Consider the following 22,513-nt stretch of genomic DNA (forward strand, 5'->3'; position numbering starts at 1 on the left):
CTCTCTTCTCCTTCTGCCCCACTCAGCTCGCCATGCGAGAGGTAACCATTGCTTTCCCCCATTACTGCTCCTCATCAGCACCTCCAGCTCCCAGATTTTGGGGCAGTTGAACGAATAGGAGTAATTCCTGGCTCTGGAGCACACACTGAGCACGGCCCGCCCCCTCCCCCCACGCTCACTCGCTCTCTGTGATGTTTCAGGACAGTTGAGTGAATTAAAATAATTCATACATTTCCCAACGTAGCCACTTTGCCGAATTGGAAAATAAATGCTTTTGTGCTGCATTCATCACTCCTTCGTTCCTGGCTCTGCCGCCGCACTAAAAAAGCAGTTAAATGCACATCAAGAGTGGAGGAGCCATTTCCATGCCTGCTCGCCCCTTGTAGTTCTCATTAGCGCGGCAGCCGCCCCCCCGCTCGGTCCCAGGGGCTTTCGCAGTTTAAAGAGAGCCTCTTTATGATCATTACCGGAGTCCGACTGTGCGGGCGCCATTTGCAGCTGAGGAGGCTCCTCATTTGTAACTGTGAAAAACTATCAATTTCAGCGCGCCTGATGCAGCGGCTCCATCATTGGCCCCATCAGCTCCCTGCTGGAAGCGAATTAATCAGACTGTTACTGCTGATGGGGCAGCGCAGGCGATGGGAGCGGAAGGGTGCAGCTCTGAGCATTAATGTGCCAGCAGCCCCCCTCCTCGCCTCGGACACGGGGTGCAGCAGGGCAGCCTCCGCTCCTCCAGTGCTGGAGGAAGTGGGGTGCAAGGGGGGGGACCGCTTTGGACCCGGGCACCTCTGCTGGGATGCTCAGGTCTGGTCCCCCACACCCCTTCCACTGCAGGCAGCCCCTCGGCCTGCCCATGGGAGCCGTGCATGTAGCGTGCCCCTGTGCACGCAGCAACGGGGTCTGCACACCCTCATGCCGGCGAGCAGATAGGCAGTGCTGCAGTCACACGTTGCCTTTGCACAGGTGAATTTTGTGGTACAGCCCTCTGGACAGCAGCTCTCTGCCTGGATGGCCTCCCGCCACAGGAACCATCAGTGGCAGGTATGGTCCTCCTCCCGGCAGCCCTGCTGCAGAGCCCAGGAGCCTGGTGTGGCCATGCTGCGCATTTTGCTTGCCCTGGTTTTGGCCTGAGTGTCACAGGAGAGCAAGCTGGCGTCTCCTCTTTGTCCTCGGGAGGAACCTGCTGCACTTGTGGCCAAAGCACTTGTGCCCAAAGCAACGTACCTCTTTCCTGCAAAGTAACCTGGAGGCTGAAACAAAATAGGTGCTGAGATGCTGCTGCTTCTTTCCACGACGTGGAGGGGTGAGGCACCAGCTCAGTGCCAATTGCGTGTCTCGATCGCTGATGGCTGCTTGCCTGCTCTCAGGTCCCACTGCACTGTTTAGGGCACTGAGCGCTATGGGTTGATCCTGCCTTGCGCTGCCCTGTGTTAGTGGTCTGCAGACACATCACAGGGAAGGGAAGGGCCCACAGCATACGAGGGACCACCAGCCCTGCTGTCCAAGGAGCAACCTCACAGTCTGTTGCCCAGCTCATAGCTCGCTGTGCCATCACCATGTGCAGCGATTTCATACCTCCTGGCATCTGTCTCCTGTCCACGGAACCACCTGGGGCTGTCAAGTAAGAGCTGGGGCAGGCATAGTGCCTGGAGCGAAGCATTGTCACCAGGGAGATATCACACAGCTCCCTGGGCTCCTTTTGCCACCAGCTGGAGCAGCCCTGGGCAGCACACATGCCAGGCGGGCTCTCTGAGCTGAGTCCCTGCGTAGCCAGCAGAAGAAGTGGACTCACAGCATTGCGAAGGAGAGGGTTTTTGGGGGGATAGGCAGTGCTTTCCATGCGGAGAGGAATGCAAAGCTGAACAGCATGTCACCCCTCTGCTGCGGGGCTGAGCTGAGCCTAAGCAGGCATGCCTCACACCCCAACCTGAACCCCACTGTGCAGCCCAGGTCTGAGTGCTCTGTTGTGTTTCCAGCTGTAAACTATGGGGCGGGGTGAGCAATATTTACCTGCTCAGAGCAGACTTGTAGAGGGTGTCCTCACAGCTCCGAGGGACAGCTGCCTCCTCTAGTTGTGCCCTGGAGAGCACATGGAAGAGGGCTGGGCTGGGCTGTATAGGTCACATAGACAAACTCCAGCACATTTTGTGTTTGTCCTTTATGAGAGGACTGCTGCACCTCACCAGAGGAACCAGGCAGTGCCTGCAGAAGGATTCCCGTGGTGAGATGAGGACCTGGAAGTCCTTGTGTGGATCAGAGGAGCTCACTGTCCTGCTGGGGAAAGAGGGAGAGAAGCAATACAAGGTCCTGTATGGGGAGCGTGTTTCACGTTCTGCCCCTGCCCCACTGCAGTCCCATCCCCGTCCCACTGGCAGCCTTGGAGGACCCCAGCTCTGTGGCTTTAGCTGCCGGGCAGTAAGAAGAGCAGGGATGTGAGTCGTCTGCGGTCTGTGGAGCAGGAGGCATCACGCTCACCGCAGCCTGACCGTGCGTTGGTGGGAGCTGCAGAAACGCACAAACCCTCAGCTGAGCCTGGAGTGGGGCAGGATGCCAGCAGTGCGTCGTTTGGCCTGGGGGGCATCCTGGTGAGCAGGTGGGCAGTAGAGGTAGGCTGGATGGATGCAGCACGTGTAGCCTCAGAAGAGAAAGTTCAGGTCCCCTGCGACATCCAGGCTGGGAGATGAAGGTGCCTCACACCTGCTCTAAGCCTAGCCCTGTTGAACGGTATCAGTAATTTATATTTATAAAACTGGAGTCTGATTTTATTAGATTTATTTCTCTTAATTGTCAAGGGTGAGTTATTTCCCTGTGGATAAATAGCAGCAGAAACACCCTACTAGTGTGTGTCAAATGTAGTAGAAACCAGAGATGGAAGAGCTCTGGTACCGCATTCTCTCTCAGACTTGCGAGGGGGACACGGGCTGTATGCCAGACCTCTGCATGGTGCAGCTCCTGGCTGCTGCCTCTCCATCCCACTGATGGATGTTTATCTTGCCACACAGAGACAGACCAAGCCCCAGAGAGCCAGGCTTGACCGAACTGGGCTGAACAGGAGAGCAGAGGCTAGGCTGGAGCGGGAGAAGGACTTGCCATGTCACAAGCAGTCCCCGCTGCTGGAGGGTGCTGCCCTTGTTAGACGCTGTGATTGCTTTCTTAATTTCATGTGCCACGAAACATGGAAATCGGAGGTTAAGACTTGATGGGAGACACTGGGCTCTTGCAGAGAGGACAGCGAGCTGCCCAGGACAGAAGCAGGCTGGGAGCAGAGCCACCATACATGCCCTGTGGGTGGGTGGACACTGGAGAGGCAGGAGTGTATTTAGGAGAGGGTTAACAGTGCAGCGAGGGCTCCTGCGCCTCGTTGCCTTCCCCGGAGTCTGCATTTTTATGCTGATTGGAAGCCTGCGCTGTGTGTGCTGCTGAAATTGAATGTCAGGCTTTTGATTTTGTTGCTGGTCTCTAATGAAATTTGACATTTAATGGTGAGTGCAGCGGCAGCGTGTGTGTGTGTGATCGGAGCTTGATTAGCGCACTCTAATTGACAGTAATTAGGCAGCTCCCTGATTGTTTCTAATTCTGCTATTAATTGTAAGGAACAGTATGATTGAGGATAAATTTGGTGCGTTGCTGCTGGGGATGCAGCTTCTTCAGCTCCGTATCGGAAGCCTATTGAGACCATCATGCTTAGGTTCCTAAGTGTGGCAACCCCAGTCACCTCGTCTGGCAGAGCGATGCCGGGGGGGAATGATGCTTCTGCAGTGGCACTGCAGATCCTGGGACCTGGATCTGCACCTGGGGGGACCAAGAGCACCTTCTTTGATTGTCCTTTCCCAAAATGCATGCATCACCCTGTGAGGACACTGTGACTGAGCAGTACACACAGGGATGTGCGCTGACGGGTTGGCATGTCAGGCTGCACCCAGTGATGCCAGTGTGCTTGTCCTGGCTACGTAGATGCCAGCTTTGTCTCTGTGTGATCATCCCGGGTGAATCTGGAATGATCACAATCCCAGAGCTTGTCCAGCCTGACACTGTCCTAGGCGCCTGCCAGCCCTGAGCTGGAGTGGGTGTCGGAGCTGCCCTATGTGATGGGGCTGAGCATGGTACTGTTCTGTTTCATGGGGCTGTGCATTTTGAGACAGGCAGAGGACCGGGGTTGCCTCCAGGACACTTGTTGTCTGTAGAGAGACCAGACTGTCACTGTCCTGCTGTACATTACTTTCTCTGTCTTTGTTCCCAGCTAACGGTACTGCCGATTCTCTCAGCTCCAGCCCAAACATTTCCAGTGCTGCCAGCCCAAAGCTGGAGCCGCCTCCATCACCACATGCCAACAGGAAGAAGCATCGCAGGAAAAAGAGTACAGGGACGACTCGGCCTGATGGCCCCAGCACGGCAGCAGAAGGTAGGAAAGGTCTTCTGCCTGGGGCACGGGCTCCCAGGAGTCCTGCCAGGGCTCATCAGGGACTGGGGGCTTGGAGCGCTCCTCATCCAAACTGGCTTTGCTTAAGCAGAAAGGAGCAGCCAGCCCCTCTTGATCACCTTCATTTCTCACCTGCAGCAGAAGCAGCACTGCCATCATGCCCTTGACTGCACATACTGTTAGTGGTAATAATAATTACTAACTGTATTAGCAGACGTGAGAGCACACCATATAGTTAAGGTGTGCTTAACTATGCCTAAGGTGTGCATAGACTTTCTGTCACAAGTCTTTCCATTGGCTTGTAAATTTTCAAAACTTCCATCATTTAAAAGAACTATGCTGGCTATCTGCCTCAGCCCGAGGGTCTTTTGGAAAAGTTTATCTGCTTCAGGAAACCGGTTGAAGGTGTATACATTGTTTTGCCTATGCTGGAAGTACTGATGGTTTTTCTGTTGGGAGATTTTGGTGTCTCGGGGGTTTCTGAAGAGGGACCTAAAGCTTGGCAGGGAGCATGAGAGATGCAGGGAAGTGCATTTTGCTATGAAAAGCCATGCAGATTCGTTCAGGTAGAGATGAGCCTGGCAACCATGTTCTCCAGAGCCTGCACCTGTGGTTAGCCTCTGTGGAAGAAGTGATCCTCAGCCTTTACGATTTGACTTTATCCTAGGTTGTCCTGTCCCACAGTACTCAATGAGCTTTTGTGGTAAACCAAAATAAAGGTTTAATTCAGATGGCTAAAGGCAGGGGGAAGGGGGCTAAGTACAGGTGTTCAAAACTAATGCTGCTGTAAAACAAACCAGAACATTTTAGCCTGCACATTCGTTAGCCTGTACCTAGCAAAGTGTGTTGTGGCTGTCCTGGCATCCTGCTCCAAGCCCTAGGTCAGCCTGTAGACCAGCAGCCCAGGTTGCCCCATGGCAGAACAACTCCTCATATATTCTCTCTCTTAGAAACATTGCGGTGATGATCTGTGCAGGAGCTCAGCAGTTCTGTTGTTCAGACTTTTCTGTTGTAGTTATCTTCATCTGAAAACCACTGAGGTGGGAAAAGACTTCCCCTTTATGGTGGTTTATTCAGGTATCTTGAGCATCATTGGAGTCTCTTGGAAAACATGGAAGTATTACCTGTATTTACAGTTTGTTAAAAAAAAGATGCGTTCTTATTCACTATGGATATATGTTGACTCTTAGATACACTACTGCTCTTCCTTATGTCAGCTGTCGGTTTGCGGTTCTCAGTCCAGTGCTTTGACAGAAAGAGAGACAAGTATTCTTTATCTGTCTGAAAAGTGGAATACCAAAGAGTAGCACCACTTTGCATCCACATGTGAGGCTGAGAAGGCACATGCTAAGGTACTGTGTCCCGTCCTGTAAATAATACTCCAAGAGAGTGTGGGAACACTGGGAACAGTTGTAAAGAATGTCCCAAAACTGACTTGGGTCTGATGGCTGTGTTTATGATGTGGATGTTAAGGTATTCAGTTTACCAGAATGAAGACTGAGAAGTGAAGAACTGATGTTTTCAGTGCTTACAGAGAAAGAAGTCTGGTCCTGCAAGGCTGGTGAGCATAGCAGATGTGGGTATGCGGAGGTGCAGAGGCTGGGATCTCTAGTTACACAAAATTGAATACAATTTCTTAGTGGAAAAGGCAATTAAACGTGGGAACACTTTTATGAAGTAGTAATGGGGCCTAACTACTGCACAGAGTCTTAAAATTAAATTAGTTACTTTTCCACAAGCCATGTGCTATCCAGCCCCTGGCAGTGGCAGAATTCACTGCTTTCTGTATCCAGGTGGGCAGGCCAGATGAGCGTCATGCTCCTCTTTGGATGCCCAGTCCACTAATCCTTGAGCCACTCCGTTTTTCTGTCTTTTCATAGGGAGTTTTTTCAGGCACTTGCTCACTCTTGCTGTCCTGCCCTGTTTGGCAGTATCCTTGGAAAGTGGAGTGACCAAGGCTGCACACAGCAATGATGTGGTGCCATGTGATGTGTATAACAGCATCAGCATATTTTCTGTTATTCCTTGTCCTGGTCCTTGACCATGGTGCTGTCCTGGGCAGAGGTCTTATGCTCTCTGCAGTGATAATCCAGGCCCTGTCTCAGGTTGATACAGTTAATTTAGAGCCCTGTCAGGTGCTGAAGCAATGTAATTTTTTTCCTGCAAGGTGCATTACTTTGCATTTATCAACATGGAATTTCATTTGCCAGTGAAGTGTCAGTTACCAAAGTTCATTTGTCACTGCACAGACCTTGCACACAGTTGCTCCTCCTGCTGCCAGAAGCCTCTGGCACCAGAACTGGGAGCAGGAAGAATACCTCCCCAGTGATGGGACACGTGGCAGTGGGCTGCTCAGCCTGCTGCAGTGCAGCGGTAGAAAGGGAGCAGCGAGGTGTTAGGAGAGCATGGCCGAGCAGAGGGGGCATCTGTGCCTCTGTGTTTCCAGCTTGAATCCTGTCTTTCCAGGTCCCTGTGGCCACCTTCAGTTGGTGAATGGGTGCAGTACCCACTGGCTCAGCGCTGTTGTCATGCAGATGACAAGAGCGTGCTGCTCCCAGGCTCACATTCGGTCATAGTGGTCCCATGCATTGTGTTCCACATGGCGTATTGTACAGTGTCTTTTCTGGCTTCTGGACTGTTTTTTCAAAAGCTTACCTTGAATTTATTTTTTATGTCATCTGCTCTATTAGAAAACTGATCTGATGGCAAAATTTAGCTTCCAAAGGCCCGGTCAGTTCTGTCATCCACCCAGCTCTCCCTGCTTCAGCACCTCTTGGGGAAGCCAGGCTGTGTGTGCTGCAGGGCTGCGGGCAGCATCGGTGCCAGTGGCACCGAGCTCCAGACTTGGTCCTGGTGTTGGCAGTGTGATGTTTCAATAACGAACAGCTGCATACCCCGTCTGGGGAGAGGGGGACATCTCTGTCTGGAAAGGGTCCTTGTACATCCCTGTGCTCAGTAGAAATCGCAGAGCTGAATCATGCGCTCCTTTCCAGGCAGATGATCCCTTGCTTGCCATAGGTCTGATTGGCACTGGGTCTCCCTGCCTGTGGTGCCCTCCTTGGGTGACTGATTTTGTCTCTCCTGCTCCCAAGGGCTGATGCAGCTCAGGGCACAACGGCAGATCATCACCAGGACCAGGCAGCCCAGGGCACATGCAGAGGAGTCTCTGGGACTGTTGCTTGGGTTGTGCTTTCTAAACACTTGGGGAGAGCTCTGGACTGGAGTCACACCCAGGTCACTGTCCTGCCGAGCAGCCTGCATTAGGAGTGGAAACTGGCAGCAAGCAAGTAGGAGATAACGAGTCTCTGTGTGAGGTCCCACCCTGTGCCTTAATGGTCAGCAATTGGAACCTGGGGCTGAGCATTACCCTACATCATGGGCACAGCTGATGACTTATGTCATGGACTGGTGTCTGTAAGTATTCTGACTCTTCCTTGATCCTTTTGAACAGTTGCAGCAGGTCTTTTTCACAGCAGGGTAATCTGAGCTTTTTGCTTTTGTATAGTCAACATGGGAAAGTGTAAAAATCACTGTGCAGAGAGCAGGGCTGCCGTGCTCTGTGGAAGAGCTGCCATCCCTTGTGGTGCTCATCCCACTGTCGAGGGTGCAGCACCTTGGAAGGAGCGTGGGGGAAACATGGTCTGTGTTGTCCATTAGTTTACAGCAGTGTGGCCATGACAGTGTGGGGAGCACCACTGCTGGGACCCCCAAAGCCTCCTACCAGGAGACCTCAGCAGCTGCCTCAGGCCAGGCATGATGTCGGGCTCAGCCCTTGGTCACAGCATCTCTCCCAGGCGGGAGCAGAGTGTGGAGGAGCAGATGGCATCCCAAGGCTTGGGCTTCAGCCAGGCTGCCTTCAGATGGCCCCAGCCCATGCCTGTGTGTGCAGGGCACGAGCACCTCAGGTTAGCATCCTGGGAAAGTTGGTGAGGTCTGGGGATAAATTGCCATCAGTTTATCTCATTTAGGAGGTAATCAGAGCCAGGGACGTGCGGAGCAATTGAATCTTAGTTGTTCTGAAGTATCATAAATCAAACGAGCTGTTGCTTTTTTACATGGGCTCATGTTAAAGAGAGCGCAGTGTCAGGTTGCTAGGGAGCATCAGCAAACTATGGCAAGCGTGGTATTGGGTTGCCGGGGATGTCACCAAACCAGAGAGTGCAGCTCAGGCTGTCAGGGAGCACCCGCAGGCTGGCAAACGTGGTGTCAGGCTGTCAGGGGACATCACAGCAGCCCCGGGAAGCGCTCATCACCACAGTGGTGGGGTTGCAGCATCAGCCTGCAGGGACCATCGGGGAAGTCTGCTGGATCAAAGAGCTTCTGTGACCAGCAATGCTCTGTCCTGCCACAGATAAGCCCAGAGCCCCCACTGCAGCCATGCCTGCGTGCCTGGGACCCCTGTCTCCTGCTCCAGGCATCCCAGAGGGCTGTAGGGAGTCACCCGGCATGTCTGACACAGGAGCACCTTCACGACGCTCCCTACGCCAGCATCCCCATGGCTGCCGGAGCTCCGGGGATAATGAACTTCTCATGTGCTTAAAGAGTGATGCAGGGTGCATGGCGAGAAGCTGACAGCCCCTTAATGTGCTTCTCAGTGGCGGCCAAACGACGCGGTTTTGTCTTTGTTTTTTAGTTTTAAAACCCACGGGAAATTGATGGCCAGTAAAGAGTTGTGTTGGGGCGATGTGCGTGATTAATACCAACTGTCAGGGGCTGTTGGAGGCCGATCTCGGCGAGCTGGGAGTGCGAGGCTGAGCTGCGCTTACCAGATTGCTGGGGATTCCAGCTGCTATTGCTCAGTGCCCGCCTGCCCCACACAGCTTGTGTCACCCGTGCGCTTCTTTCCACCAAGCCTCTTAATTCAGTGCTAACAAGTCAGTCCTGCTCGGTACAGACCCCACCATCTCCCTGCTCCATCCTAGCGGGAGGAAAGCAGCCTCTGCGTGAGTATTGCCACACCACAGCGGATCCCCATCTCTGTCAGCTCCACACCCCCCTTGTTCTGTAGTTCCTGGGAAGAGCAATGTGTTGCCCCTCAGAGACCCCTGTGTACACACCCATAACCCTGCTGGTGCATCTAGGAGCAAGCGCACTATGAAGCCTGTGCTGTCCGTGACCTTCCTCCTGTGCAAGCAGCGCCACCCCCATGCCCCCAGCGCATGCCCTGCACAGCCCTTCTGCTTCCCCCCAGCCCCACTGCGTCATGGGCACACGCTGCACCCATGCGGCATTTTCCCCCCCAAACAAAGAGAAATTGCACTCTTGGCTCCTTGCGGTGACCCCCCCTGCACCTCACAGTGTACCTCAGGAGCGCCTTCTCTTCTGACGCACAGGCTCAACTGGCTTTACTATCCTTCCCCACACATGCGTGCCCACGTTTGGCACCCCACAGCGTGTCCTGTGAGGTATGGTTGCTGCTCAGAGCCCTCCCCTCCTTGTCCCACATGTCCCCGCAGGCAGAGCAGGCAGCACGGGGTGGTGGGAATGTGCCAGCTCAGCTTGGGGCACTCTGGGGTCTGGGGGCACTGGGACAGAAAGCGCTGTGGGGTCTCCATAGCAATGTTCTTGCTGCAGCTCTCCTGGCGGCTTGTCACTGTGGAGGGGGCCTGTCCCCGTTGCACTAATACAGGTTAGGAATATTGGGTTTAATGATCTGCAAAATGAGGAGGCAGCGAGCTGACATTTACGAATGGTGCTGCATCCTTCTCTTCCCAGATGCCTGCTAATTTGTTGATATCCCGAACACCTCATAATGATGTGGTACAGTGGCAGCTTGCAAACAAGCATCCAGAGGCTGGGGGGCCCGCTGGCTACCCTGCTTGTGGACACTCTTCACAGGCTCAACAGCAAGAGAGTGGAGCTGTGGGCCAGGGACTTCCTTCACCAAGGGTAGGAGCAGCCCTTGGCTCCTTGCCATGCGCCCCACACACTGGAAGCATCCCCCCACCTCCTCCCTGTGTGACCGTCCCCTGACCAGGGCATTCAGAGGCACCTCTGCTGTGCCAGCTCGAAGTGGGAGAAAGGATGGGAGCAGGAGAAGGGAGAGACTGGATGTGACCAGGAGCCAGGGAGAATGGAGGTGAAAGAGGAGACTTGTGCTGCAGAAGCAGGGCATGGCTCAGTGTGAGCTCTGCTTCTCATTTTGCTGATGTTGAGTAGAATCCTGCTCCTAGACCTGCTGGGATAGAGGGGAAGGTGTCCCACACCATCCTGTGTGCAGGGCAGGATGTCTGTGGAGAAGGAGGAGGTGGAAAGTGCCACTCCCTGGACTGCACGTCGAGGTCCCTGCAGTGGGGTGCCTGGGCTGGCCTCTTCTGCATTGACGCAGTGTACAGTCTGAGCCCTTCAGGGAGCAGGACAGATCCCTGCACCCAGCCGTGTGCTGAAACTACCGTGCTTTTAACCACCTCACCGTACCACTTCTGCTCAAAGCTGCGCTTCCTCCCACTGAGAGCAGAGAAGGGCACTCCGGGGCACCACTGCTTCACTGCTTCCCTTCCTCCCCTTCCTGCTTCTCCTCTCCAGCACAGAATCCCAGAATGGTTTGGGTTGGATGGACCTTAAAGCTCACCCAGTTCCAACCCCCTGCCGCGGGCAGGGACAACTTCCACTGGACCAGGTTGCTTCAAGCTGCGTCCAGCCTGGCCTTGAACATTGCCAGGGATGGGGCAGCCACAGCTTCTCTGGGCACCCTGTGCCAGGGCCTCACCACCCTCATAGTAAAGAATCCCCTGCTGCTTCTGCAGGTGACAGGGCTGGATCCATTGGTCTGCTGGACATCTCAGCTCCACGGCACCTGAGGGCAGAGAGCTCTGTCCCACCCTGCTTCTTGGTGGGGCTCTTCCCTTCCCTTCATCTCTCACTCTGTGCTGGTTCCCGGCAGTGCCTACAGGATGTCTCCTTTCCCCCATCTCTTGTCGGTCTTGTGGTGCTCATCTGTTGGCCCTGAGGAGACGGCTCCTCCTAAGGGCATTTTGCTGGCAGTGGGGGCTGCGGGCTGCCCCCTTCTCCAGCACTGCGGGCCAGTGAAGGCTGATCACTGCACAAGGGCTGGTCACCTCGCTGCGGTTGCTGCAGGAGTCCTGGAGCCCACCCAGCGTGGTGGCTCAGTTGCTGGGGGGCTGTGAGTGCAGCACAGCTGGGGCCGGCCCTGGCCGCTCCGCAGTGCCCTCGCTAATTTTGCTCTCATTTGGAGCGCTCCATGCTGGGCGGCGTTGGAGCTGGGTCAGGGGGTTAACGCCCATTAGCAGAGCCGGCTCGCACCGAACTCTGCTCAGCCACTCTTCACGGAGCTCAGTCTTTAAAACATCATCAAAAAATCATCAAGAGAGAGAGAGACAAGTGCGTTCATTTCCACTGCCCACTAATTCTAATGGAGCTGCCATAATGGACTCCCACCAGCACGCCTGCAGGCAGCTGCAGGGCCAGGGAGGGCTCTGCCTTCTGGCCCTGGGATAGCCCCTCTGCCCCGAGGCAGCTGGAAAGGGCTTCCTGCTCCTGTAGGAGTGGCTTCCTCTGGGACCTTAGCCCAGTCAAGTATGAGGTGGTGAGCTCTGGTGCTTTCTGGCCACCAGGAAGGAGCCTGTGCCCTGTGTGGTCCGGGGAAGGGTGTTTGGTGTGCCAACTCTGCTTCAATACAGGTAGTGCGAATCCTTCTGCCTGTGTAACCTCTTTGTGCTGCCCTTTCGTCTGGCCAGAAATGCCCCTGACACATCAGAAATCTGTGCTTCTTCCCTGAAAAATCCGTGAAAGCCCCATACATTCCCTAAGGCTATGACTTGAGTCTGATGCAACTTGTATGGGCCCCCCAGGGAGCTTAGGAGCTCATCCCGGACCATCTGAGAAGCTGCGTTTGCACACCATTTGAAGCTGCTCTGAGTCCTCAATTCCCTGCCCAGCTCTGCTAAACCTTGTGTGTGAATCTGATGGCATGATCCTGCAGCTCCCGCTCTCCTGCCATAGCTATGCCATGCTCAAGCCTCCAAATTGGTCTGGCCCTGCAGTGCCGTCCTGTGTTGCCGCAGGGAAAGAGGTAGTGATTTTGCTTGCAAAAGAAGCCTTAGTGTGGAAGAAAAGCTGTCGTCCTTTGTTAGCTCTTCCCGGGCTTTGCTGAGAGCAACAGGCCCTTTGTTCAGAGTAAAGCTGGAATCCAGGAGGCACAAAGGAGGAAAGGGAATGGAGGTCCTGTGGCTTGCAGAACTGGCGCTAGGGCTTTAGTTTAACTGGGATGGGTGCCAGGGCTGGGACCAGGCAGCCCCATGGCTCCAGAATGCCCCTGACCTGTGACAGTGGGAAAGTCCATCTGTGTGGGGTTGGAGCCCCAGCAATCTTGCTGTTTGCCCGCGTTAGGTGTGGGCAGCCCAGCAGGGACGGGGCACGGGAAGCTGCCAGCCCATCCTCTGTGAGCATCCTGAGCTGGGGGACACATGGTAAAGACCTGCATGGGAGCCCTGGGGCAGGCGGGCACTGCAGGGCAGGCATTTGCTGCCACATCTCTGCTGGGAAGCGCATTGGGCAGGAAGGCTTGGGCTGGGATTTGCCTGCGTGTTTGGTGGGGAGGTACTGAGCAAGTGAGAGAAAGGAATAAGGTGATGGAGTCGTGTGAGCCCGTGGCAGGAATCCTCGGCGTGTCCCAGGGACTGTGCTGACCTGCTTGCTGTTGTTTCAGTGGCAGCAGGAGCAGCTCATCAGCAGGGAGCACTTGAAGTGCATCCAGTACTTCCCAGGTCCAGCTGGCTCGACGGGGCTCTGCAACACGCTGACAGCAGCCACAGGTCACACAGACCAAGGATGGGGGAGATTTGAGGAGAATAAGGACTGATCTGATATATCTGATATATTGGGGTGCCCCAGGAGTGGTTTTGTTGGTCGCTGTTCCAACGGTGTGGCCTGATCCAAGATCTGGGAACTGCAAACACTCCCTCAAGCACCTGGGCAGTCACAGTCCCCCCGGGAAGAAATGCCACTTTCTCCTTCCTGGCTATTAATGCTTTGTTCTGGGCAGCAGTCGATTCTGCAGCTGCCAGGGGCCTGCTCTCTTGTAGCCTCCTGCAGCGACAGAAGGAACTGTCACTCACTCAGCCCCTGGACTGCAGATCCCAGTCACAGGTTGGGATGGTGGAAGAGGTGGGGGCTGCTGCTGGCTCATGAGAGGGCTGGAGCAGAGCAGCACTGGCAGATCCAGCTGAGTGCTGTGGCAGCAGGATCCTCTATCTCCTGACTGCAGTTGCCATCAGTGGCTGGGTGCTCTGTGCCTGTATTCAGGGTATGGCAGCATTCACGAAGAGAGTGGTGCCAGATAGCCAAGGTGAGTAAGGACTGTTCACCCACTATTCAGGAGTTACCAGCTGTGTATTTTGCAAGAATCTTGGTTTTGAGCTGGGATTTGGTGTCCTTGGAGTCTCCACAGCTTACGGTATGGGGCATCTTGCCTGCAGGGAGCTCCCCAGAGTGGGGACTGTGGGGTCTCTTCCATGGTTGAGAGCTGGAGGAAAGGGCAAAGTGATGGCCCAGTTAGGCAAGTGCATCATAGAGAGGGGATGAGTCCAGCAGCATGACTGAACACGACTTCCAGTTTTGTTGTCCTCCTGATCATAGAATCATAGAGTGGTTTGGGTTGGAAGGGACCTTCAGAGGTCACCTAGTCGAGCCTACTGCAGTGAGCAGGGACATCTTCAGCAAGATCAGCTCATGCCCAGGAGTTTCTAATTCCCAGCAGGAGAAAGGCAGTTGCAGACATCTTTCCCCAGAGGAGGATCACCAAGCTGATTCTAGGGTGAAATGAGTGAAACAGCCTGCCCTTCCTATCTGGAAAAGGCAAGCCAGCTAGCACTTCACCTGGGGAGCCCTTCATCCTGGAGACATTCCATTCTCCCGAGGGTCTGCTGGTGTGGAGACCAAGCCTTGCTTCCTGCACCAGTCCATTTCATCAGCGCTGATTATCTCCAAGCCCCCGTGGCTGCTGCTGGGATCTGTGCAGGGCACACCGTGGAGTGCTCTCAGCAGTGGCAAAGGGCAGGCATCTTTCCAACCAGCTGTCACTCACACTTTTAACCCCCATGAACTGCAAGATCCTGAGCCTGCTGTGTGAGTAGCATGGCACTCCCCTCCATGGCACAGTAGCAGGAGCAGCATTTTCCCCTCGGGTTGTTCTGGGGTAAGCAGCTGTGTGACAGATAGGGTTGGGTGCTGTGCCCGGTACTTGTTAATGCAGGTGGTGGTGCCTGCAAAGGAAGTGGGAGCCTGGAAAGAGCACTTGCAAGGGAGGAAGTGCTGTGCTCCCACCCCCTCCCCCCCCACCGGAGCTGTCTTTCCTCAAGGAGACTTCCCTGCACCCATTTTTGGGGAGTGTTTGTGGAAAGCCTTGCTCTGCTGGTGCCAAGCAGCCCAGCAGCAGCTGAGTTTGGCCATGCCCTTGGTGGTACCCTGCTGGTGGCCCCTGCACCCGTTCCTCAGTTCTGCTGGGGTGCTGCGGGCTGCAGCAGGTTCCTCAGTCATTGCCCTCCTGCTGCTTCCCTCTGCAGTGAGAGACTGCTCAGATGCAGCTTGTGGGGGAAGTCAGGCACAGGAAGGGACCCCTTCCAGCCCCTTTCCACTTGCCTCCCCATGTGTGCCCCACCTGGCACAGGACCCTGCCAGGCTCGAGGCCAGCACAGTTCTGCCTTGCTGCGGACCAGGCTGGGCCCCTCGGCCTCCTTGCTGTCTCTGGAGCAGTGCAGTTGACTCCCTGCTTTTAATAGAGAGCTGGGAAGGCACATTATGGAGATGAGGGTGTTATTTGCATAACGCTAATTAGGTAATTACAAATCATTTTGCTATGAGCTGAAGCGTGTGCTGTGACATAACGTTTATTAGTCATTCCATTCAGGCCCCGCTTAGTTAAGTCATTTACTGCACTAACTACTGAAGTTGGCAATAAAAGGTACATGCTGGTGCTTGGGTGCAAAGCTGAGACAGGGCACCCCATGTAGGTCTGAGGCTCATGGCATGGTCTGGCAGAGCAGAGCCAGTCCCAACAGCCCACATGGAGAGCAGTGAGAGCAGTAGCCAGAGAGGAAAACCACATTTTAAGCCTTGGTTTTGAGCAGACTTGTGGTTGTTTTGGGGCTGTTTTCTTAGATGCAAGGGACCTGAGGTGCTTTCACATGTTTTCACTGTCCCCTGTCTCTCTCTGCTGGCTCTGCCGTGCAGCTCAGGGGTGCCCGTGCTCTGACACCCTCCCCGGAAACCCACCATCCAGCCTGCTTTTGTAGGGTGCTAACACTTCCATTTGTACCCAGCCTCTGAGCACCTGGCTGAGCAACCCCTGGGGCTCACCAGAAATGCCTTCCCTGAAGACAGAAAGTTGAGAATTTGCCCCCAGAAAACTGCTTTAACATTGAGGCTGTATCTTCTGGGGTTGCTTGCAGGGCACAGATGTCAGTGCTGTGCAGAGGAGCAGGTCGCCTGGCCCTGTGCTCTTAAGCACTTCGCCCTGTGCATGTCCCTGCTGCCATCCACATGCCTCATGGAAACAGCTCTGCTTGGCTGGCTTCCAGGGACCCCTGTGGCCACCAGCTTCCCAGGTTTGGGAGCCAGAGGCTGCCTGCCCAGCAGGTCACCAAGAGCTGCCAGAGCTGAAGGCATCACTCTTGCCTTTCTGTGGCTCCTGCTTGGGTCTCTGGGACTTAATGCTTCTCTATGGGAAAACAGCAGCTGTGCCCTGTTGTGTGGGTCCATGGAGTGCTCAGGCACTGAGGGCTTCCCAAGCAGCATCCCTGCCCTGCTGTGCTCCTCAGCTGGTGATGATGCCCCTTCTTGATGCACAGGCCAATGAAGAGGTACCTTTGAGCTCACCACAAAGACCTCATTGGCAGGCACCAAGCACTTTGTGGGCCCTCGGGGGGGTGATAAGGCTTCTTGGGGCTCTAGCTCTGTGGAGGAGATGATTTCACTGCTCAAGAGGTCAGCAGCTTTCTTTAAGAGTGGGACATGGAGAGCATGGAGAGCAGGGCACAAGCAGCTTCCTGGTGTCACAGTCTCCTGGGTTTCTTGGCTGAGATGGTGGGTGAATGAGGCTGCGGATGTTCGTGTGCTGAAGGAAGGGCAAGCCCATGCTGGTGGAACTGGCATGCAGGGAGCTGTGTAAGCAGCAGGAGGGACGGGGCTGGCACCGAGCTCTGGTTCCTCCTTGCACACACTTGTTCCTTGCACTTCCCTGTCCAGCATCCTGGGAGCACCACTGCCAGTGACCCATGCGTGCTCACAGTGGTGTCCCACAGGGATCAGTCTCTGTGCTCACACGCTGCAAGGCCAGCAGATCTCCACCTTCCCTGACCCTTGCCATGACACACCTTTCTTTTCCAGAACCAGATGAGCCATTTGAGTTCATTATTGTTTCCCTGACGGGCCAGACATGGCTCTTTGAGGCCTCAACGTCAGAGGAGAGAGAGCTTTGGGTCCAGGCCATTGAGAGCCAGATCCTGGCCAGCCTGCAGGGCTGTGAGAGCAGCAAAAACAAGGTAAGAGGCCCCAGCTGAGTTCTGGTTTGTTCTCTCCTCTCTGGCATCTGCTTTGCTGCATCCATCCCTGTCCCAAGCTTCCTTCTCAATGCAGGCTGGATCCCACCCAGATCCCTTTGCTCCCAGTCAGGTTGAATCCTGTCCCTGGGACTGTGCTGCTCCCCACTGGGTTTTCTGTCACCTCTCTGAGCTCTCTGTCCTTTACCCAGCCTGGCCCCGACTCCACCGAGCTCTCTGCCACCCCCCAGGATGGGATCCTGTGCTCTCCACTTCTTCCTTGTACAGCTTTACCCTTTCATTCCCCTCCTGGCTCACCATTCCGTGTTCTTCTGGCACATACCTGACTATGAACTGATGTTCCCTCCAGACCCTGTTTTCTGGGTTCCCATGCTGGAACCCCTCCTGCAGCGGAGCCTGCGGGGTGCCTGTGGGAACGAGGTGCTGGCAGCTCCCCAGCAGGCTCTTGGGGTGCTGACGAGAGGACACATGGTGGGGTGGTTGGCCTTCAATAAATGGGGTTTCCATGCATTTCATTTCAGGCTCGGCTGGGCAGCCAGGGCGATGCACAGGCCATGCAGGCCGTCCGCACCGCCCGAGGGAACAGCTTCTGTGTGGACTGTGATGCACCAAGTAAGAAATGCTGCACTGGGAAGTGGGGCTGCTCACCCGGGGAGGAGGACTCCATCCCAGCCACATCCTCTCCTACCCCAAAGAGACCTGGTCCATGGGGCTGTCTCATTCTCTCCTGCAGTGTACCCATTCATCAAGGATGGGATACTACCCATCCTGCCACACTGGTCCGTGGTCCCCTACGGACCATACTGGGGTCCTTGTCTCTCTGCTGCTGGGGCACTGGGCTGGGAAGGGATCTGAGCGGCAGGTGCCTGCAAAGATGGGTCTGCTGGATCATAGAAGAGGGGCTGCTGAGTCAGTGCTGGTATTAACTCTCTTCCACTGATCTTGCTGCCTTCAGACCCGGACTGGGCAAGTCTCAACCTGGGTTCCCTTATGTGCATTGAGTGCTCTGGGATCCATCGCAACCTGGGCACCCACCTGTCCCGTGTGCGCTCCTTGGACCTGGACGACTGGCCTAGCGAGCTTCTCATGGTCATGACAGCCATCGGCAATGCCCTGGCCAATGCTGTCTGGGAAGGAACGGTGGAAGGCTACCCCAAGCCCACCCCGGAGAGCAGTAGGTAAGGGAGATGGGGAACTGTGGAGCTGCTTCTCAGACAGACGCACCAGGAGGTTTGAGGGCACCGCAGGAGTTTGGGGGCAGCCATCCAGTCAGACAGAGGTGGGCAGGAACCCCAGAGGTACTCCAGTGTTCGGGGTCCTGACTGCTCTCTGGGCACTGGAGGCCTCTCCCACTGTCCTGGCAGGCCAGCAGGACTTCATGGCTGGCCGTGGCCATGCGGTGACTGCTGGAGCAGTGGCTGGCTGCGAAGCAGAAAGGGTTAATAGAGATGGCTTGGCAGCGTTGTATGGGTCTCAAGGGTGCGTCCCTTTCAGGCCCTTGTCTGTGCCTATCGGAGCGACTCTCCTGTCACTCATCCCAACAAGAGCCCATTCTGCAGCTTATCAACGGATAAGAGCGGGTCAGGGGGCGGCGGGAGTGAGCATGCTCCGCGCAGGGCATTGATGGCCGCCTGCCAGATGCAGATGGATAGAATGGCAGCAGATAGCAGCAGCACGGCACACATCGATCCGCCCGGCCCCGCAGCCCCAGGCGGGACGGACGCTGCCGCAGCCTTTGTTTGCACCAGGCGAGACGGCAGCAGTGATAACGTGCCTCCCGTGGCACTGGGCTGCCGAGTGCGGCAGCTAACCTGTTCCTGCCGCTGGCCGTGGCCCACACACGAGCACGGGACAGGGACAGTCCCTGCGCTGCCGCGCAGTGGGCACACAGGAGAGTGTGTAGGGGCACTGGCACAGAGATGTGGGTGTCCCTTTGCACAGTGGTAAGTGTGAGGTCTGGGTTAGAAGAGAGGAGTCAAGAAGACCTTAAAGCAGCTTCAAGTGCTAAATGGGCCCACAGGAAAGCTGGAGAGGGGCTTTGACAAGGGCCTGTAGGGATAGGACAAGAGGGAATGGCTTTAAACTGAGAGAGGAAAGGTTTAGATTAGATCTGAGGCAGAAGTTCTTCCCTGTGAGGGTGGTGAGGCCCTGGCACAGGGTGCCCAGAGAAGCTGTGGCTGCCCCATCCCTGGCAGTGTTCAAGGCCAGGTTAGACGGGGCTTGGAGCAACCTGGTCTGGTGGAAGGTGTCCCTGCCCGTGGCAGGGGGGTGGAACTGGATGAGCTTTAAGGTCCCCTCCAACCCAAAACGTTCTGGGATTCTGTGACACTTCTGCTGTACACGCGTGGATGTAAGCACACAGTGTACATAAGGGAGCTATAAGGAGGTGCAGGGAGACAAATGTGTGCTGGGCCTGTGTCTGGAGCAGAACCCTGGTGACAGCCATGTCATGGAGTGCACAGCAGCGAGGTGTCAGCAGCAGGGGCACACACAGATGCTCACTGCTAACATGGCAGTGCTGGTATGCATGCCCCTTTGCACATGGGGCCCAGGCAGGTTGGCCCACCTGTGACAGTGAGAGTGTCCCATCTGGCAGGGAGGAGAAGGAGCGCTGGATCCGGGCCAAGTACGAGCAGAAGCTGTTCCTGGCTCCGCTGCCCCAGTCGGACATCCCACTGGGGCAGCAGCTGCTGCGGGCTGTGGTAGAGGATGACCTGCGCCTCGTGGTGACGCTGCTTGCCCATGGCACCAAGGAGGAAGTGAACGAGACCTACGGGGATGGAGATGGACGCACAGCGCTGCATCTCTCCTGCGCTATGGCCAACGTGGTCTTCACACAGTTGCTCATCTGGGTAAGACCGGACCCCACAGCCTCAGCCACGGCACTTCTGGCCTTATCCCAGTGCTTCCCCCCTGCAGCACCTCCCTGTTCCAAGGTTTTGGGACTCCCCTCATCCATCCCTCTCCTGCAGGTTGCCCCCCATGCCCCCCGGGACTGCCCTGCCCACCCTCCCATATCCCCCTTCCTGCCCACCCCAGTGCCACAGAGCCCTTCTGCCTCTGCTCATGCTCTTGCTGTGCCACCCTAGTGCCCATGGGGCCACAGGGTGCCGCTGACCGGCTGCTTTCTCTCCTGCACAGTACGGGGTGGACGTGAAGAGCCGGGACGCTCGGGGCCTGACCCCGCTGGCCTACGCCCGGCGAGCTGGCAGCCAGGAGTGCATCGACATCCTGCTGCAGCACGGATGCCCCAGCGACAGTGCCGTCACCACGCTGACCCCCAGCCTGCCCCGTCGCAACACCAACAATAACGCCTGCACTGTGGTGCCAGCTGAGCTCAGCTCCAGCCCCAGTGCTGTGTAGCTCCTGCTCACCGTACGGCCACCTTCCAGCCCTGCCAGGGGACCAGGGCCACAGGAGCGGGTCCGAGGGCAGCACAGCCGGGCCACCCACTGTGTATGCCCCTCACTGGGACCGCTGTTCTGGCTGGGAAGAGGCCAGGGAGCCAGCAGCCTGCTCCTCTGTGCCGGTTTCTGTGGGCTCTCCCCATGCACCTGTGGGGAGGACGGGATGGGGCTGTGCAGACCCAGCACTGTCAGCTTGCGGGGGGGTCCCTCACAGTCACTGAGCTGGGGGCTCCAGTACACCCCATTCTCATGACCGGTACAGGGGGAGGAGAGGCAGCTTCTCTGTGCCCCCCACCACACACACATGTAGATAATACAAGGGCTGGCGGCAGTTGAGGTGTGCGGCCCTCCCCTGCACAGCCGATACTGGGGAGGGTGATTGCTGCACCGGCTCTCCCCTCCTGCCCTCCCACCCATGTTGGCCTTGCTGTGTCCCCTTGGTGCCATGGGGAGGTGGGGGGCAGCAGGAGGTACCTATTTGTCCACTATGCCCCTGTGCTCCTCTCTGCTTCTGGCCGGTGCAGAGAGGGATCCGCTCGCTGTACCAATCCCCACATGCTGATGCAAAGGGCTCATCTCCCGTGCAGCCCCTGAACAAAGGCCTGCATCCTCCCTGGTGACCTAGAGCTGGAGGAGGATGGCCCCCCCGGGATCCCCAGCTGTGTCTGTCTGTCTGTAGAGTCACTGTCCTTCCAGGTTCAAGCCCCAAAGCCATACACAGTGTCTCCACCAGAGCATCCCCGCTGGCTCCCGCTGCTGCCCAGGCGGGGCTGGTCTCCGGCTGAGCAAGATGAGAGTGGAGACGAGCATCTCCCTTTAGTTTTGGGCTAAGCCTGCAGCTGAGCGCTGGAACCCCAAGGCTTTGGACGCTGCTGTGGAACGTCTCTGTCACTTGTGTATAAAATGTACATTGGAAATATTTATATGGACACTCTGTATATACTGTTTCTTCGCCATGAGTTGCCCTGTGTGTGTTATCTGCAGCCAAGGAGATGAAGACCAATAAAGCAACCCACCTACTGCCAGGCCAGCTTTTCTGTGTGCTGCCTTTTGGGCCTCCAGTGCAGCCTCCCCTCTACTTCTTGCCTGCTCCTTGGTGCCTGGTGGATTTGCATCCCAGGCTGACAAACATTCAGCCCTTTCTCCTTCCGCCTGGGAGCTGGTAACAGTAGTGCCGTGCTGAGATGGGCCTCTTGGTGTACATGGCAGAGTGCTGGGGTGGGGAGCAGAGATGTGTCAACCCCAGGTGCTGTGGGCCAGTGTAGGGACACAGCCCCAGAGATGCTCGGCTCTGGTGGGATGAGGTGTGTGCTGGGCAGGGGAAATGCTGGGTCAGAAGTGCTGGGGCCAGCTGGTCCCTGTGCACAGCACAGCGAGCTCAAAGGTGGGAGTTGAAATAAGAGATGGGCAGGGAGCCATGGGCTGTCTCAGCAAGCAAGGAGCCTGGGTAGTTTGCTTGGCAGAAACATTGCTGCAGCAGACTGGGGTCATCTAGCCCCAAGGGGCAGACAGCCCCAGGCAGTGAAGAGAGCCGTGGGTCCCTGCCCCACCACCCCTGACCCCACATGCTGCTTCCAGCTTTTAGCTGAGCAAGGCCCAGTGTTGCCAGTTCACCCAGGGCCACATCACAAGTGACAGTTTGGGGCTCCAGCATCCCCGCTTACCATGCCTGCGTCCAGGCTCTGCACTGCGCTGGGACTGGGCACAGGGATTGGTCCGCAAGCCTATATGGTAGTGCTGTAAGGAAGGGAGGCACCAAGAGACACAGCTCTCCCCCTGGCACCCATCTTCAGCAGTCCCCTCCAAACCCTTGTTGCCCCTTCCCTGTGCATCTCCTATGGTGGCTGCAGATGGTGGCCCCAGCCCCTCCAGTGCCTTAATTCATCTCCATGTGCTAGCCGCATGTGTTGTGGTCCCCATCCCGCTCCTGGCCCCAGTCCCAGCGCTCCCCTGCCCATGCCCATGTCTGCCCCTCATGCCTCGCCCCCTTCTTCCTCACAGCACACATAGGTGCCCTGCACCAGCCCCAGCCCGGTGCTGGGCTTGGTTAATTTCCTGGCGACTGCATTAGCGGGAATGGAAGCCGAGGGACGGCAGCTCCTCTGGGGCCCATTAATCATCCCCCTCAGACAAGCTGCCTTGATTACAAGTGGCAAGAAATTCATTAG

General features: G+C 56.2%; 1 protein-coding gene across 2 annotated transcripts in view; it reads left to right on the forward strand.

The window, feature by feature from the left end:
* The window catches only part of AGAP3 (ArfGAP with GTPase domain, ankyrin repeat and PH domain 3), a 136,410-nt gene extending 115,040 nt beyond the window's left edge, over positions 1 to 21,370 (forward strand). For both annotated transcript variants that reach the window (XM_065667122.1, XM_065667121.1), the window contains exons 13-18: positions 4,241 to 4,402; positions 16,766 to 16,920; positions 17,460 to 17,550; positions 17,894 to 18,116; positions 19,535 to 19,790; positions 20,080 to 21,370. In XM_065667122.1, coding sequence (XP_065523194.1) covers positions 4,241 to 4,402; positions 16,766 to 16,920; positions 17,460 to 17,550; positions 17,894 to 18,116; positions 19,535 to 19,790; positions 20,080 to 20,301 — 1,109 coding nt within the window. In that variant the 3' untranslated portion in view covers positions 20,302 to 21,370. The remainder of the gene's footprint in view (positions 1 to 4,240; positions 4,403 to 16,765; positions 16,921 to 17,459; positions 17,551 to 17,893; positions 18,117 to 19,534; positions 19,791 to 20,079) is intronic.
* The last annotated feature ends 1,143 nt before the right edge of the window (positions 21,371 to 22,513 follow it).

Source organism: Lathamus discolor, chromosome 2 (assembly GCF_037157495.1).
Source record: "Lathamus discolor isolate bLatDis1 chromosome 2, bLatDis1.hap1, whole genome shotgun sequence".
Classification (NCBI taxonomy): domain Eukaryota; kingdom Metazoa; phylum Chordata; class Aves; order Psittaciformes; family Psittacidae; genus Lathamus; species Lathamus discolor.